We start from the raw sequence: 18,055 nt of genomic DNA, 5'->3' as shown, positions 1-18,055 counted from the left end.
CTTCTAGGGAGCTTTCCAAGCATGAGTGTTTCTGCTGCATATGAAATTTTTCTTCACTATCAGCCTGTCTGTGATCTGTAGCTGACTACCTATTATAAGGATCACTCACTATTGTATGTTCTACAGTTTGGTATGAAGTTGAAATGTGAACCATATAATATTGTTATGCTGTGTGACATTTTTGTAAGCAGTTCTAAATCTTAAAAAGTCAGATTTGAGATAATGGCCAATATCAATTATGTATGCAAGTGTCTCATCATACATAAGCAGTTAAAGCCAGGTAACATGACAATAAATTCAACAATGACTGTAACAGATATCACACAATGTGTGACAGTAGCTGTCAAAATGAAATTTGTAACTGGGTCAACAATTGTGGTCATTGTAACGATTAAGACAACCTGGTTATGCTTGGGAATTTTAATTCTTCAGTCTGGAATATATAAACAGCCTCTGTAAAATTATGTCATCACACAGCTGAAAAATTCCTGAGGCTCATCATCCAATAACATAATCTACACCAACGACATAGAAGCAACTGCTTCATAAATTTTAGTATTTCATTTACTGTCATTGAGTGAAATTAGAACATCCAAACTGTGCTGACAATGTTGGCAAGAAGGAATACTGAGTGGCACACTGACCATTTCACAGTGCACTTTGAGTGGAATTTTAAACCACACTTAAGGTGCCCAATGTCACAGAACTTAAAATCTTCCAGATTGAAAGTAATTTTAAGCAAAATATTGAACATACACAAAGCTGGGGCAGTCTTTATGTAAATATTCAACAAACAACAAAAAAATGTTAAAACTGTTTTGCATTCAATCTCTTAATGACTCTCAGTCTACATTGTCTTGGCCATGTTACACGACAATATTAATCTAATTTTCTAAGGTGGCTCATAAAGAATATTAGATTAGTATTCTCTTGATTTACAATACAAAATAGTTATTTATTAAATATAAAGTTTTAGGATTTAACCTCAAACAAACTATGCATAAAGGACTAAATAATGAATTCTTAGTATTTATATTTGAAGCCTGCATTTTATTCTACTCAGTCATATAATAAATAATATGTCTTTTTTCTATTTTTTTTTATACCTGAATGACATTGGCTTTGAAGCTTAAATTCACAAATATAAAGACATCTGGTGTCCCAGGTTAGGGATTTTCATTCTACATTACTCAGTTTTCTATAAGTGGCATTCTGATTTAATTCAGGAGGAGATTCAATCCAATGAATTTTTGATTTCTTTGGTTTGGGGTAAGGGGTTGAGGATGAGGTATTATTCTGATAAGAATGATCTTGAAGAGGAATGAGGACAACTGGTTGTTATCAAACATTTAACACTTTTAAAACTGATAAATGAAGTACTTTTTGTACAAGTACTCTTTGACTTATGATTGGGTCCTGTTTTGACCTACCTTAGTTCTAATTGAAGACCATTTTTTGAGGGATGGAAAGGGTATTTTACAAGCATTTCTTGCACTATACTTTGTAGCACATTTCAGTTTATTTTGTTATGCATTATTATGTGTGGCTGGGCAAAGTTCAGAGAACTTCTACCTCTGTTGGTAACTAAGGGCCTCTCCTTCAGAGTAAAAGGTAGATTGTATGATGCCTGTGTATGTTACATGGCAGAGAAGTATGGGCCTTGACTACAGAGGACTTGCAAAGGCGTGAAAGAAATGAAGCTAACAAGTTTTGCTGGATGGGTAATGTCAGTGTGCATGCATGATAGAGTGTAAATGATTTAAGAGGAAAACTGGGTATATAAGGCATCAGATGTATTGTGCAAGAGAGAAGACTGTGCTGATTTGGCCATGTGATACGTATGGATGAGGTGAGCTATGTAAAGAAGTGCTGAGCTCTAATTGTAGAGGGTACTTGTGGAAGGGGTAGACCCAGGAAGATGTCGGATGAAGTGGTGAGAAAGGATCTTCGGATGCTGGGCCTCACTGAGGAAAAGACTGACTGGGAGTTGTGGTGATTTGCTGTACTTGATAAGATGCATCAAGCTAAGGAAAATTGCGGTCTTCTACACATACAAGCTTGTCCTTTCAGGTCCCAGTTCCACATAAAAAGCACCCATGCCAGTGTTGCATAAATACACCTGTGCTGTTGCTGCATAAATGCACCTGTGTTGTTGCTGTGTAAACGCATCTGTGCCATTGTTGCATAAACACACCAGTGCCAGTGGAATGTAAAAAGCACCCAGCACACTCTGTTAAGTGGTTGGCATTAGGAAGGGCACCCAGTCACAGAAACTATGCAACAACAAACAATTGGAGTCTGGGCAGCTCCATGTCAAACCATGTTCAACCCATGCCAGCATGGAAAGCAGACATTAAATGATGATGATGACGACAATGATTTACTGATAGATTTTTTTCCTATAATTTGCTTACAATACAAAAATGACACAGTTCTATATTTAAGAGATGAGGAATTATGTACGTTATTTACATTTGATGGATATTTGTCTTCATCTTGTTTGTTGTTAACACAACATTTCGGCTGATATATCCTCCAGCCTTCATCAGGTGTCTTGGGGAAATTTCGAACCCGTGTTCTCATTCCTAAGGTATTTTTCGATATTATTATTCAGTCAGGTCACTGCCTGGAGTCAAACTTGGAATCTTGGGGTTAGTAGCATGCACGCTTAACCACTATGCTATATGCCATGGGCATATGGCGTAGTGGTTAGAAATTTCCCCAAGACACATGATGAAGGCTGGAGGATATATTAGCTGAAACGTGTTAACAACAAACAAGATGAGGACAAATATTTGCCAAATGTAAATAATGTAAATAATATACAAAAATGACAACGAAACAATTTACAAATAATACAGAACTTATTAAATAGTATATTTTAAAATGGGAAAATTAAAAGAAAAAGAATTGCTTGTCAAACACATCTTATTATTCATAAAAAAGTGCACAATTTACACATACAAAAGAAAATAAATTAAAAACAGTAAAACTCCTTGTCACAACAGAGTGCAAAATTTAAGTAGCCAGCTTATCACAGCAGTTGTAGGAGTAAATTTACAAATCTCAAAACTTAATGGCTGTTCAACAACAAAACCCAACATGTAAACTTTATAAGTTAAAGATGTACTGCATTGATGATAAGAGTGTTGCTTCTTGGGTTGAGAATGAGGATGTTGAAGGTTTTTTTCTTGAAAAAAAGCACCGAGTCTTGTTTGAATCTTTTGTTTTTCTCTTTGTATATTTCTTGATGACAACATACTGCTCCTTTAATATTTGTTTCAACCTTTATTTCCAACTGAGCAAGACCTTCGTTAAAATGGGGAAATATGTCTACCAGCCCTTTTCTCGTTTTGTCTTTTTCTCTTCCTTTGTTTCTTTATAATTCTCTCAGCTCCTAATTCAATGAAATCCTTGTTGGACAGCTCTTTGGATCCATACTCTAACTCTACTTCTAACTGAACTGTTTGGCCAATTTCACAATGTTTTCTTTAATTCCACCCAGCTCTTCATCAAAACCAGTGAATGCAGCATTTGAGATATTGTTTCCATTTACTTTTATATCTTTAAACTTACACTCTTCCATGCTGTTGCAATATTTTGTGTGTAATGAAGAATGTTATAACTTTTTAGTACTCTCTCAAATCTTGCCATCTTGCAATAGCTTGGGCAAATGTGGATTGAATGCTGTTGTTAGCCCTGACTTTATCTGTTGAAGGACAGAATTGGTAAATGAGGCAGAAGTTCAGGTGTATTGTTGCAAGTTAATATAATCTCGAATAAGATTTCTTTTTCAATGCAACATTCTTATACATTTGGAATAAAATATTTTGAAAACCAGTCTTCAAAGCTTACTTGTTTGACTAATAGTGGAGAGGCAGTATATTTTTTATATTTTTAAATGCACACCACTTTACAGAATGGTAGATTAGGAAAAGTTTTTAAGTTTGTAGCTACATTCCCTTCTAGTAACAGAATGTCTTAAATCCAGGTATGATTTTTTGCTCTTTGTGTATATATGTTCAATCAGGGATCCTCTTCTAATATAAGCCAGTTTCAATCATACTGAAAATTTGTCCTACTAAAATTCCTCTATTTAGGTGAATTAATTCAAAGATTTAATAAACATCAGCTTCTCCTGTTATTTGAACATTATGGAAAGTCTTTCTTTCTTTGTATTTTTTTCTGTAAATCATTGCTGACTTGAAAGTCTTCTTTGTATTCCTTTCTCATTCATTCCTTTAAAGCTTCAAAAATACTTAGTGCCTTACTATGATTTGTTAGTAAGGCTTTTGGGTATATACTGTCTTTAATCCAGAGCACCAATAATTCCTTCATTTTGTTGACAAGTCCGTATTGTTTCTTTATTATATTTGCTGTATTTAAAACCCTTTCCTTGTCTTTAATAATAATAAGGGAAATTATTGAATGAAACACCTGTAAATCATATCATAACATTTACTCCTACCACTGCAACAACTATATACTGGCTCATACTGGTAAATGAAAGATCTTCCTTTTGCATGACATTTTTGGTAAAGTAAATTTTTAGGGGCTTTGAAGGTAGTTGTGATATGTGTGCATCCTGAATATAATAGTCAGAAGTGCAGGTAGTTATAAGTTGCTGCTATACAATTGTTAAATCCCAAGAGAAATTGCATGTATGCACATGTAAATATTATGGTTGGAACACCTACACTGATTAGTTGAAGATAGGTTGAGGGGCCACTTAACTGTAGAAATGCTAGTTGCATCAATATGCAAATGACTGAATCTATAAAAATGATCCTACAAATGCTAGCATTGAGAATTGGATGTAAACAGTAAAGTTGAAGATTCAGTAAAATTCTGCTTTAGTAAGAAATTCCAAAAGCATAAAAATGTAATGTAAGGCTTTGATAAAAATATATTTTCGTCCCTGCACTCCCAATTAAAAAACAAAAAATTGGAGATTTATTCAGCTGTTGATAAACTTAGCTTTTTACTTTTAGCATAATCCAAAGTGCTATTCAGAATCCTTTTCTCACACATGACCATCTGGAGTGAAAGCTTTGCCCTTTCACTCAATTCGTTGTTATCTAAGTGTTCATCCGTTTCAAGGGATGTAGTGTAAGTTTTAAGCAATAATTGAACCCTGGTGGCAATGAATTGCCACACTTTCATTTCATTTTCTTGAGAAACTATAACTTCTTCATTGCCCATCTGAGACAGCAAATCGGCAGCATTTTCTCCGGTAAATCTTTCCTGGAGATTTTCTTGATTCATGCAGATGACACGTAAGAAAGATAACAATTCCCTGGAGACAGGCTTAGATCCTGCATTCAATTGGAAGCTTTTGGAAGGCAACATTGATAGCCGAGCTAACACCTCACTTTTAAGAGCATACAATGGATCACTTTTACTGATGCCTAATTTAATGGTAAGGGTATCAAATAAATTCTCCATATAAACAAAACCATTGTGTATTAGTAATTCTGAATTTGAACGAGGGCCATAAAAAATAAAAATCTGCTCTTCTTTTTGAAAATTTACCATAGCATAACATTTTCCACAATTTTCAACCAAATCAAAATCTGTTGACAACTGCCCATTACAGTGATTGCACATATCCCAAAAAGGTATCAAAGCATTTATCATCTGATTTCCATTAGATGAAGGAATTTGATTCTGCCGTGTCATTACTGTACTCACTGCCCATCTGAAATATAAAAGTATAATATCATAGAGTAGGTCAGATGATGAAAAAGCACATACAAAAACCCATCTTACAATCAATAAACAGGGAAAAAATTGATATAAAAATAAATGAAGAAGAGTACTTAACACAATGAAAAAAGAAGAGTTCAATAAAATGTTATCATATTCAGGGAAAATTTGGGTTTAAGCAGTTCAAGGCTGAAATAACATATATAATAAAAGAAATTCCATGTTTAAATTGAGAAAGAAAATAATGAGGGAGATAAAATCTAAGATTTATTAAACACACGTTTAAAATATGTATGAAAACGTCTGCTTACAAATATATAACTACACATATATTTATTTTCTTCTAACATGTTTTAGTCATTGGACTGTGGCACCATCCACAAGAGTTGTAGTTGATAATATTGACCCTAGTAATAGTAATGTTCAGAGCATCTTTTTTTACCAAGTCAACCTTAATGTAAAGGGAAATAACTCAGACAAAATTAAATACTGCAAATTAATTTTGTTTGACCCAACAATTATTTATTTCCATTGCAAACGCCCACCCAATGATTTCACTGCACCTCTTGTGTGTTCATAGTGTTGCACTGCATACATCATGTGGAATTACTGCCTACATCTCTGCTTAGTGATCTGGGCTACTTTCCTAAAGGAATTAGGAAACTGTCTGATTTCTTGCTGACTGGAATTTTGGTCATTTCTAAATTTAACTTTAAGGACCTTTATTTCCAGGTTTTGTTCTCACACCTGGAATTTCTTTTCTAATTCTATAACAAATTCAGCTATAAGAAGGTTATTTGCATAGAGGAGTTCCCACAGGAAACTGGTCTTAAACTACTCTGTTATGGGCTGGAGAACAATGATAAATAGGAAGGGACTGAGAGCCATTGTACTGACAGTATTCCTGGACATGATTTGAATGACTCTTATCAATCATTTTCTACTCCTAACTTCCACAGTTAGGAAGTGAGGGACCCTGTCAGAAGCTTTCTCCAAGTTCATGAAAGCCAAGTACATATGTTTACTTTTGGCTAAATACTTTTCCTGTAGATGCCTTAGAAAGAGAGTATCAGTAATACTTCTTCCTAACACAAAACTACACTACATCACATCTAGTCTAACTTTCTTCCTAATTAGTTGAACTATAACTCTGTACCTTTCAAAACCTGGTCCAGCAATTTTCTACTTCTGCAATCACTCTTCTCTAAGACATGTTTATTCTGGTGACAATTCACAATTATGTTGCTATGCCAGTAGCACATAAAAAGCACCCACTAAACTCATGAGGTGGTTGGTGTTACGAAGGGCATCAAACTGTAGCAACCATACCAAATCAGATTGGAACCTGGTGTAGCTCCCCAGCTTATCAGTTTTTAGTCAGACCATTCAGCCCATGTCAGAATGAAAATTGGATGTTAAATGATGATATATGCATACATATATATATATATTTTTTATTATTATTTTCTACTAAAGGATTGTGGCCACATACATACATACATATTGCTCCTATTATGTTAAACTGTTGTATGTCCAAATTTGGCCAATGCGTTTTTTTTTCAATATTTATTTTTGCTTGCTATAGCCAGTTCTTTTGGTGAAACTACTGTATCTCTAGCTGCTTCAGATGTCAAGATAAGAAAATTGTCAAAGTGTAGTACAATGGTTTTACTAAGGAATGGTTAAACTATTTTTTCCTTTTCTGAAAAAGCAATGTTTTGGACTTACGACACTTTTGCATAATAGCAATCTATACATATAAAACTGAGAATGTCTGTCTGTGTGTTTCCCTAAAACTTGAGAACTACACAACCAATTTCATTCAAATTTTACACAGGGTCCATGTAGTTTCATGGGCAAAAAAAATGTTCAACTTCTTGCCTAGGGCGAGTCCATAGCAATATCATATCTTCTCCACTATTTCAGTATTACCTGTTAAAAGTGAAACAAAAACATTTCTCTATTTTATGTCAGATACTTTCACTTTAACAATAAAAATTAGAGATAATAATAACAATTGAATTATATGTAGTAAGTAATAATTAAAATCAAACTAAAGTATAATATAATCGTAACATAACAAAAGTAAAAATAGCAATTGGTATAAAATTGCACCAATGACTTAAACTTGAATAAGTGGTTTCACATGAATGGGAATAAATTAAAAATAAAATTAGCATGCAGAAATGGAATAGTCAAGATGGACTATTATACATAAAGGACTATAGCTTCAACTGCGTACTGCCTTTTGATTCACAGTAAGGTTTGTTGTTATTATTATTACTCTTTAACTATTGTTATCACGTTTGTTGGTTCCTCATAAGGGAAATGTTGTTGTGTTGCATTTGTTAAATAATTGTAAACTGTAACCCTCCCCCTTTGGGAGAAGGAGCTTTGGTTATTGTTTAAAAATTGAATTGTGTCCCTGTTTGGGGAAATTGACAATATTTTCACCGTTTACATGGAAGCACTTTTGTTAGAATGCCTTCGATAGAAGAAAGTCCAAAAATGAATTTCGCTGCAGCCGTCGGCAGGCAGCAAACTCATGAAAATTAAAATGGAAGAAATACAAACCTATTTCGGATTGATCACCGACAAAGACGGTGAATCTAGGATAACACCACCAAACGAAATAAATTAAATTAAAGAATAGACTATTGTCTATAAAGTATACAATGTAGAGGAAAAATAGATTTGAACACCTGGAGGAAAGCACCATCAAAAAGTTTCTTGGTGCGACTATGAAAGATATCTAACCAGAGGCGGTAAATTCGCCACAATAGAAGCAAGGTTTGAGTCAACGGAGCGTGCAAGGGAGTACTCGACTCGAACCTTGCAAAGTGGAAATATTTTATTTTCACCTTTATATCTGGGACGTAGGACGTCCCGGATAAAAATTTAAAATGTTTCCCCAGAAGTAGAGGTAGGTTGGATTGTAGCCACACTTCTATACAAGAGGGAGGACAAGATACAATTGATCGAAATTGCAAGAGATGGGCCTACAATTCCAGTCTGTTATATATTTTGAGTATTGTTATCACTAGCGATATCAAGATATAACTTTGTATTTTATGTGTAGATGTATATATATATAGATGTACATGTAACATGTACACATATATATATACATGCACTAGCACTATGATCCGGCTATCATAATGCTAGTGATATATATATGTATACATATATAAATACATATACACACACACAAAGACTGCCTTTGGTCACGTATGACCATGGGATTGCACCTAGACAGTCCCCCTCCAAGCTACAAGTCCAGGCAAGGTTGTTTATGGAAGACCAGGCAGTTGCCCATGCATCTCAGCCTCCCCTTTCCATGCAACTGATGTTATCTAAGGAAAAGGTAAAGGCCAATACAGCTTGGCACTAGTGACATCGCAACTCATTTTTACAGTTGAGTGAACTGGAGCAATGTGAAATAAAGTGTCTTGCTCAAGAACACAATACAGCCCGATCTGGGAATTGAACTCACTACCTCATGATTTTGAGCCCAATGCTCTATCCGCAGAGAAATGTGCCTTCACACACACATAAATAATATATATAAATTTTCACCCATCAAATGAAATTTGGTATCAGTAGAATTGTTGTATTAACTGACCACTAGCCGATGTCCAGATAAACTGATTTGTTATATTTGGCCTTACCTAACTTATTTATGTTGTTTAGGTTCTGCTGCTGCACCTCCTCCACTTCAGTCTTCTTCGCATTCTTCCTCTTGATTCCCCCCACCCATAATCTCTACCCTACTTACTCATCCCATAACCACACTTTTACTTATTTTTTGTTTCCTCATGATATAAGCCAAAACACAAGGTCTGGAAGACACACAGGATCTTTTCATTTTGAAAGCCAGATTTTCCTAGTTAACTAAACAATTTGAAACTTCATATACTGGTAGAATGTGTCAAATGAAAACATAATTGTAAACCAAAATGAAAACGGAATTGTAATTTCTAAGTTTAACGTTGTTTAATAATTCGAATTTTAACCAATGATATTCTTTCTTTCGACTTCATATCATTTACTGCCTCTCAAAATATTGTTACTGTGAAGTAAACAGCTATTTTGTGACGTAGTTAACGTAAACATAAAATGTAAACATCCGCTTATCGTAACTAAACACTTTCAAACTTCGTGGAGTATATATAAAATTTGTGCAGATCCTAAATAGCTAAATTCTTTTTGAAAGTCTTAGTATATATAAAATGAGTGTTTAAATTATTTTCCATTGTTTGCATTGCTTACACACACACACATACATACATACACACATACTAAAATTACATCGTTGGAGCAGTAATTTATTTATGTATTTTTTGTTATACAATTTATTTTTAAGCTGAATCCCTATCCTGCCATTAACCTCTTTCTTATAAAATAGTTGAAGAATCTGGGGTGTAGGAATTGGGCCAGTATTGGAACTTTTAACTTCTTGCTCTCTATCGTATGATCTCCGAAATTTAAGAATCTTGTGTTAACTGGGCTCTTATTATTTACTCTGACTCTGCCACCACCTCAATGCAAAGACTATCAATATCAGAATCATCTTCACAACCACCACTACAACCATTACTACAACCTCCAATGCCACCACCACACCCATCTTCTGCAACCACAATCCCAAGACCAATACCAGCATCATATTCAAAATCACCAATTTCACCACCACTACACTCTGCAATGTCTTCAACACTACCATCCATGAGACATCCTAACATAATCAATGCTACTACTACTATCATCATCATCATCATCATCCACTGCCGCCACCACCACCACTGCCATGATAACCACATCTACCACAGCTGTTTGCTTACTGCTTACCCACTCACAAAATAGCTGTCTACGTCACAGTAACACTATGCAGCTAATAATTTCAAATGAAAACAGACAATACGATTGGTTAAAATTCGCAGATTTAAACTACATTTAAACTTATAAAATACATTTTTGTCAAAAAAACTAAATCTGGCTTTCAAAATGAAAAGATCCGACACACGCCTTTAATGGAAGTCTGATAAAGTGCCTCTCTAATGTCTACAACTGCAAAGATTATAGGCTAATTAATGACATGAAAGTAATTTTTGCTAGAAATCAATAAATAGAGTTATTAGCAATTAAAGTTAGAAAATTTGGTAATTTTAGCCAATGGTAAGCAACTGGAACATGAGAACTCTTTTTTTTTCTCATCATGCCTGTTGCTATAGAAACAAGTGAATTCAAGCAGTCCTTGAAAAGTCTTTTATCTGCGAGGAAGAACGTGTCGACAGATTTGATGCTGTTTTCTGCGTGCTTATGGCAGCAAGCTGCAGTAACTTTGTTTCTATTATGGAAACATTGAAAACAGAGGAGGATATTTTTAAAATTAAAACCCGAAAGTTAAATGTTTGTTTTTTAAACATAATTAGTTCACTCTTATTTTCATATATAACATATAAACATGTACATCTTTTGAAACATTGTCATTTTATAAGATTTTGCTGACAAACATAATCAACATAAATCAACATAAACATTTATGGCACTGGGTTATCTCCCCACTAAAAAATCGAGCTAATATGACATGTTGACAATTGGCTCCCTCAACAGGCATGGTATGATTTGTTATAAAAATGTTATTAGATTCAATAGGATATTTAATTTTTTCAGTTTTCATGTGTATTAATTTTTTTTTCAGTTATCTTGCTTATCAATTTCTCCAGTTTTCATTGAGTTAATTCTTTTAGTTGAAGGTGCTGACCAAAAGTACCGATATTTCTCGTGAAACAAGGGAGATAACCCAATTTTTTAATGGGGGTGAGATAACCACAAAATACCACATTTATTTACATGAAAGAAAATTACTCGAGAACTTTCATCTAATCGTTCCAAATCTTTCTGTTAAAACTTGTAATGTGTTTATCGCATTTGCATTAAATGCATATTGAATGCTTAAATGTTTGTTTACTCGTTTCTTTTTGACGTTGAGCATTGAGGTGGTTGTGTTGTGAGCTAAAAATAACAGCTAAATAAAATTCTTTTAAATTAACATAAACGTTTATTTACATGAAAGAAAATTACCAGACATAACACGTGCTATTTTCAGGATATTGACGAAAAAATGACAGCTTCTAAATCCTGTTTCCTGACTGAGTGAAAATGATCAAACTTTAAACTTCTATAACTTTTTAAAATATTTTTCTGGAAAAAATGAAATAACTCCAGCAATTCAGTTTGAGCAAATGTATTACTGTGCCAAATTTTAAAATTTTCATTAAACTTTAATTTTTAAAATGCTGGCAGCCAAACCGATAAGATCCACATATAGATAACCTCAGAGATATGTGAGGAGTAGATATATTTAGACAAATTTATAACTCATGTCACAGCATGAAATATAATGAACAGCTCTGCCTAACTCACCACCCCTGTATAAAGAGTTTGAGAGAAAGAAAGAGGGTGAAATAAAAACTAGTAATGCTAAGGAGAAACCCCCCAGTATGATCACAGCCTTTGACTGGAACCTGTGAAGGGTTCTTTCTAACGGTTTCAGTTGCATGTGCAGCACTTTCGAATACTCATGGGGGTGTAAGTTGTTGGTTGATATTAATCATGCATTAAGTGAGCTCGTTTTAAAATTTCAGAAAAGGACGTTGGATATGAAGTTCCAGATCGGAATTAATTTCATCTGTTTTATATATTGTAGTAGTCATATGAAGTTTCTCTGTAATGTAGAAGTCACTTCTTAACATTTTTGAATGATACCTTATCTGGTATTGCTCATATACTACTAGTCGTTTTGGTGTTTCCTCCTTTATTACCTTGTATATCAAAACAAAGATTAAAAAAACCGTCTGAATATATGTAAACCACCTCTATTTCTTCCATTCAATTTACTGTTCTCAAAAAAAAAAAAAACCCTTTCCTGATAAATATTTTTTTTATGACAATCTTTACCATAGCATCGGCCAAGATCTATCAAACCCATGTTTTTTCTTGAGTTACTAATTTATATATATATATATATGATGGCAAAATTATAACCCCTCATAACCTTTTTTTTATTTTTTGGAATTTTCAGAAAATCTTTCTGAATTTGTGTTCTATAAACAAGAATTCATACGATTATGCAAAAGAAAAAAAAATGCTTGTGTGATTTAAGGGCAATTTAACTGCACATCCCACAACTACCTCTTCGTTTTTCTCATTCTAACATGTATTGATGTTTTTCAAAAAGTTCTACAAAATGTAAACAAACTTCTTTAGGAATAGTTTTCACTTTTGCCTTGTGTTGTCCACCCTGCAAAGAAAACTCCCACCAAAACTAAAAAAAAGAGAGCCCTGTTTCGGTATTAGTGTATGTCAATCATGGGGGAGTGGGTGTGCATATGTGTTTGACTGCTCGGCTCTGTCGAGCAGATGATAGGCAATGTTACACTCCCTCATGATATCATAGACTTTTACCGAAAGATTGCCGGAAAAGGTAATATAAGGTAAAGTTGAAAATGCCAAATCCATCGAAAATATTTACTTCCATTGACATAAACAAATTAATTAGATGATACCATACCTGTAATCATCGTAAGTGAAACCCTCCCGCAATGGAAATTTTTGTGCATAATGGTTGTTTTGAAAAAGTTTGTAGAAATAGGCATACTGACGGGCGATTCTTTGGTAGTGATTAAATGCTTCTGTCAACACAGGAGAACCTTTCAACAGTTTAAGTTCTTCAGGATTAAAATATAGTGTCGTATTGTAGTTTTTAGGCAAGCAGCTGATGTATGGATACCAGAATGAATCCGAATTCTTGGATTCACTCAACAAATGAATAGCAAGTACAACATTAGGCATACTCTGAAGTAATTTATCCTCTTCAATCAGGAAACCAATTTGCGATCGGCTTGCTGTCTCTGTACTGATCATCAATTTTCGTGGAACGGATAAAAACAGATCCCCTTCTTTTAGATTCTGAGTTGCTCTCAACCCAAACCCGTAGACAGGAAATTCGTCTGTTGTCACACGAGAAGTATCTACATTGTTTTCTTGAAGCCATTGTAGAAATGAGCTCCACTCTCGACTTGTCTTTTGACTAACACTAACCAAATGTTTTTGTTTTTCACGGATTTTTTCAACTAAGTTAAATATCTCCATAAACTCATCCCAATCTTTGGGTCCAGCACCATTCGAACGAGTGCACTTTTCTAGAAGCTGGTTGCATAATTCTAAAATATCTTTTTTTGTACTTCTGTCAAGACATGGAACTCCTGAAGACTGTGCCTGTGAGACAGGCTTTCTATTCTTTTTCCCCATTCAGAAGGTGAAATATAAAAATATGGACGAGTTGGAGTTTTAAAAGGCGTCAAAAGTTATCTTTCTTCACGACTTCCGACTTTTTCATATAACTCGACTTTTCATTTGAGAATTTCTTAGTTTCGACCAATCACAGCCTTTGTATCTTAATCGGTTCGTAGCAGACGTCATTAGCAACATGTCGGTATCTGCGAAGATAAGATGTTTTCCTGTGGATTTGCTACCAATATTTATTCTATATTTGGTATTGTCTTCGGTTGATGGTAGGATTCATCGTTTAAAACTTGAGGTATGATTCGTCCGAATTAAATAATTTTCATTATACATTTTATTTTATGGTTGTCTCATGGGAAGAGGAAATAAGAAGAGAGAAAAAAAACATCTCGACTATGTCGTTAATTGGGGGATCAATATATTAATAGATTAAATTCGATAGCGATCCCCGATTTTAAAACGTACACGTCAATCTGTTAGTTTTTACTCTTCCCTTTAATTATAATCATACATTTGTGTATTGAGTGATATTTGAAATACTTTTGTGATATAATATTTTTCATTATAGTATACTCACCCTACACGTAGGCATATCCTACATACATCCTTATGAACAGAATATGTTTTGCTGACATTTGAGTTTACAAATTAGGACTAGAGCATATGAACTACCTCTACAATTTCATGAAGTTTCTTAATCTTTTAAAATAAAATAGCGGAATCATTTAGATAACAATAAATAGCGAATAGCATTAAGCTCCTATTTTCAGTTTTCTAATTGTGTTAACATTGGATTATAAAAGCGGAAGCTGGTACATATATATAACGTTTGTGTTTATATATAGATGCATATATTATGTACGTTAACCTAATATATACGAATTGATATATATATATATATATATATATATATATATATATATATATATATATATATATATATGCATACACGTAATTTTATACGTACATATGTACATACATACATATATATATATATATTATATATATATATATTTATATATATATATATATACTTATTACTGTATGTGTGTGTGTGTGTATATATATATAAAACAATTGCAGCGTGGAAGGTGTTTGTAAGCCATTTAAGAAACACACAAAAGCCGTTCGATTCACTTCAACATTTAAGTTTAATAAAGCGAACGGCTTTTGTGTGTTTCTTAAATGGCTTACAAACACCTTCCACGCTGCAATTGTTTTCGTTTCAGCACACGATCTCAGATCAAATCACTTGCTATGCGAGTACATCTCCGTAATATATATAGTAAGCTAGGAGATAACACAAGCCACAGGAAAGCACTCAACAATTGGCGGCTAAATTGTTTTAAGAAGAAAATCAGGAAGATTTACTTCCGTCGTAGACTATATATATATATATTAATATATATATATATATATATATTATATGGATAATACCATATTAAATTCTGGTGCCTTTAACTTAAATACCATATTCAACTAAATCTAAATTTTTCTGAACTTATATATATATTTCTTTACTGCCCACAAGGGGCTAAACATAGAGGGAACAAACAAGGACAGACAAAGGGATTAAGTCGGTTACTTCGATCCCTGTGCGAAACTGGTACTTTATTTATCGGCCCCGATAAAAGTCGACATCGGCGGAATTTGAACTCAGAACGTAACAACAGACGAAATATCGCTAAGCATTTCGCCCGGCGCGCTAACGTTTCTACTAGCTCGCCACCTCAAATATATTGTTGTGGTTCAACTTAAGGACAGAGCCGGCGACCTACTTTTGGCAATGAATCCATTGTTCTGCCAGATGCGGGTTGATTAATTAGCTCTGGGGAAACTCCCCGACCCCTTCGGGTGAATTAGGGTTCATTTGAGGGCTGCCCCCTTAAGTAAGCAGTTCAGTTTGTGAGTGTGAGAGACAGTCAGGATTTGGTATTCAAGGCAAGCGGTTGGCAGTTGGATTTAGCAGTTTGGGATTGTACAGCGAGTTAGTAATGGTTTGTTCTGCTGTGACAGAGAGGGATATACAGAGGATTAGGCAGCTAATAGAGAGGAACTACAATATGAGGCAGTGGCTGATGTAACGGTACGTGAATTGTTGTATTGATATGTGAATTGAGTAAAGGACTTGTCGATGTGTTATAAAGGCTGGAAAAGAAATGAGACAACGTGAACTGTGTTGATATGTGTTACAGAACTGTTAAAGAAAGAGAGAGACTCTGTTGTAGTCTTTAACCCTTTCGTTACCAAACCGCCCAAAGCCGCCCGAAAAGAATTTTGGTTAATGTAACCAAACCGCCCAAAGCCGCCCGAAAAAAATTTTGGTTAATGTAACCAAACCGCCCAAAGCCGCCTGAATTTACCTATTCATATTTAAATGAGAATATCAGAGCAAATCTCTTTAGTACATTCGTGAAAACACGTATTATACTTCGTAAACAGTTCAACTTACAGTTTTGTACAATAATCGAAGTGTAATTTTAATTCCGTGAATTTTGAGAGATTTTTTTCCGAAATTTGTTCCTATTGTGTTTTCAAAATTTGTAATTCTGACAAAAAATGGATACGAATTTCATTATATCAAGCAGCGAGTCAGAATTCGAAGGATTTTCTACTGAAGACCTTCATAAATCTAACTCTATGACTGAAAAAAAAAGCACATGGTATTTGATAATGAATCTGATGTTATATTTTCCGAAAGTGAAAACAGTGAATTCGAGAGCTCCGACAGCGATAAAGAAAACGAATTGGCACCTGAATGGAGTGAAAATTTAAAAACTGTTTCTTTCGGTGATTTTTCTGAAGAAACTGGACCAAGCCACAGACTTTCCCAGAGGAGTAAAGCCTTAGACTATTTCTTTTTACTTTTTCGAATGAGCCTATTTGAAATCATTACGGCGAAAACGAACCGTTACGCTAAACGTAAACAAAGCAAAAGAAACGATAGTTTGTGGTTTCCCATAACCTTAAATGAAATTAAGACTATTTTGCCGTAAATATTATTATGGGTATCAGAAAGTTACCCAGAATAACAAATTCTATCGTAAAATTTTGTTGTATACCCAATTGAATATTAGCTAATAACCCATTTTCTATAGCGATGTTTGAACAAAATTTTAATTTTATATTTTGTTGAATTTACCTGTATCTACCTGCAATTAGAGTCACTTTGTGACAAAAATTATAGTATAGAATTGGTTGAGAATATTTCATTAAATTATCTTCCAAAAATCAGATTAAGATATTGATAAATAAAAAAGTTATAGTTGTTTAATGAAACCAGACTAAATTTATGATTACGTTAGAAATTAATTGAAACACATTTTGGTCAGAAATATAGTAACGAAAGGGTTAATGAACATTGAACTGTATATGAACATTGAACTGTATATTTAATGTCCTTTGAAATGTAACGTTAATGTGATTTGAAACAGAACTGTTGTCTCCGGACTGTATATTGTATCTGCATGTTTAAATGCTTTGATCTGTTGTATACCTGTTTCTTGATTTGTTGTTTTCTTGAAATGCTGTTGTTTTTGCATTTGATGTGTTGTTACTTGCATGTATTTCCTCTTTGATGTATCTGATATGTACATGATGTTGTAATAGTCATATAAACTAGTACGTTAAATGTAAGCCAATTGCCCTCCGCTGTGTTTCTTTGTGCCTCTGTGTCTCTTCCTGCAGCTGTTGTTGTACTTGTTGTCTCTCTCCGAGTTCCGTGGCGAACATTCGCCGATCGATTCGAGCCTGGTCAATCGTCGTCGCTCGACTTGTTGGGATCCCGGTTTCGAGTGATGCGGGCGACGGCAGGTGGGATTCCGTAGCAGCTTTCGGCGGGGATCCCATAACAATATATATATATATTGTTATGAGTTTGGCCAGTGCATTTCTTGGTGACCCACTTTGTGAATGATGGTGCCGGCAGGACTGGAAGAAAAGAGACAGTCCTTTGTTTACTGGGAGATTAATGGGGTTTTGGAGGGACCTCTTGACCTTGTGCGGTCGATTAGGGGTTAGTGAGATGTGAGGAAGAATCTAG

General features: G+C 34.3%; 2 protein-coding genes across 2 annotated transcripts in view; one reads left to right on the top strand and one right to left on the bottom strand.

Annotated features, from left to right (window-relative positions):
* Nucleotides 1-2,910: 2,910 nt before the first annotated feature.
* On the bottom strand, nucleotides 2,911-14,114 carry LOC115217004 (actin-histidine N-methyltransferase). The gene is made up of 2 exons (XM_029786528.2): nucleotides 13,280-14,114; nucleotides 2,911-5,698 (listed from the first exon to the last, which is right to left on the bottom strand). The coding sequence occupies exons 1-2, from the start codon at nucleotides 14,017-14,019 to the stop codon at nucleotides 4,954-4,956; spliced, it is 1,485 nt and encodes a 494-aa protein (XP_029642388.1). The 5' UTR covers nucleotides 14,020-14,114; the 3' UTR covers nucleotides 2,911-4,953.
* Nucleotides 14,115-14,156: 42 nt separating this feature from the next.
* The window catches only part of LOC115216998 (protein GPR107), a 57,074-nt gene continuing 53,175 nt past the window's right edge, over nucleotides 14,157-18,055 (top strand). Inside the window, exon 1 of the mRNA XM_029786516.2 lies at nucleotides 14,157-14,308. Within this exon, the coding sequence (XP_029642376.1) occupies nucleotides 14,198-14,308 (111 nt within the window). The 5' untranslated portion in view covers nucleotides 14,157-14,197. The remainder of the gene's footprint in view (nucleotides 14,309-18,055) is intronic.

This window comes from Octopus sinensis, linkage group LG1, assembly GCF_006345805.1.
Source record: "Octopus sinensis linkage group LG1, ASM634580v1, whole genome shotgun sequence".
Taxonomy (NCBI): Eukaryota; Metazoa; Mollusca; class Cephalopoda; order Octopoda; family Octopodidae; genus Octopus; species Octopus sinensis.
Note: the sequence above shows the minus strand (reverse complement) of the source record. Positions and strands in the feature narration are given on the sequence as shown.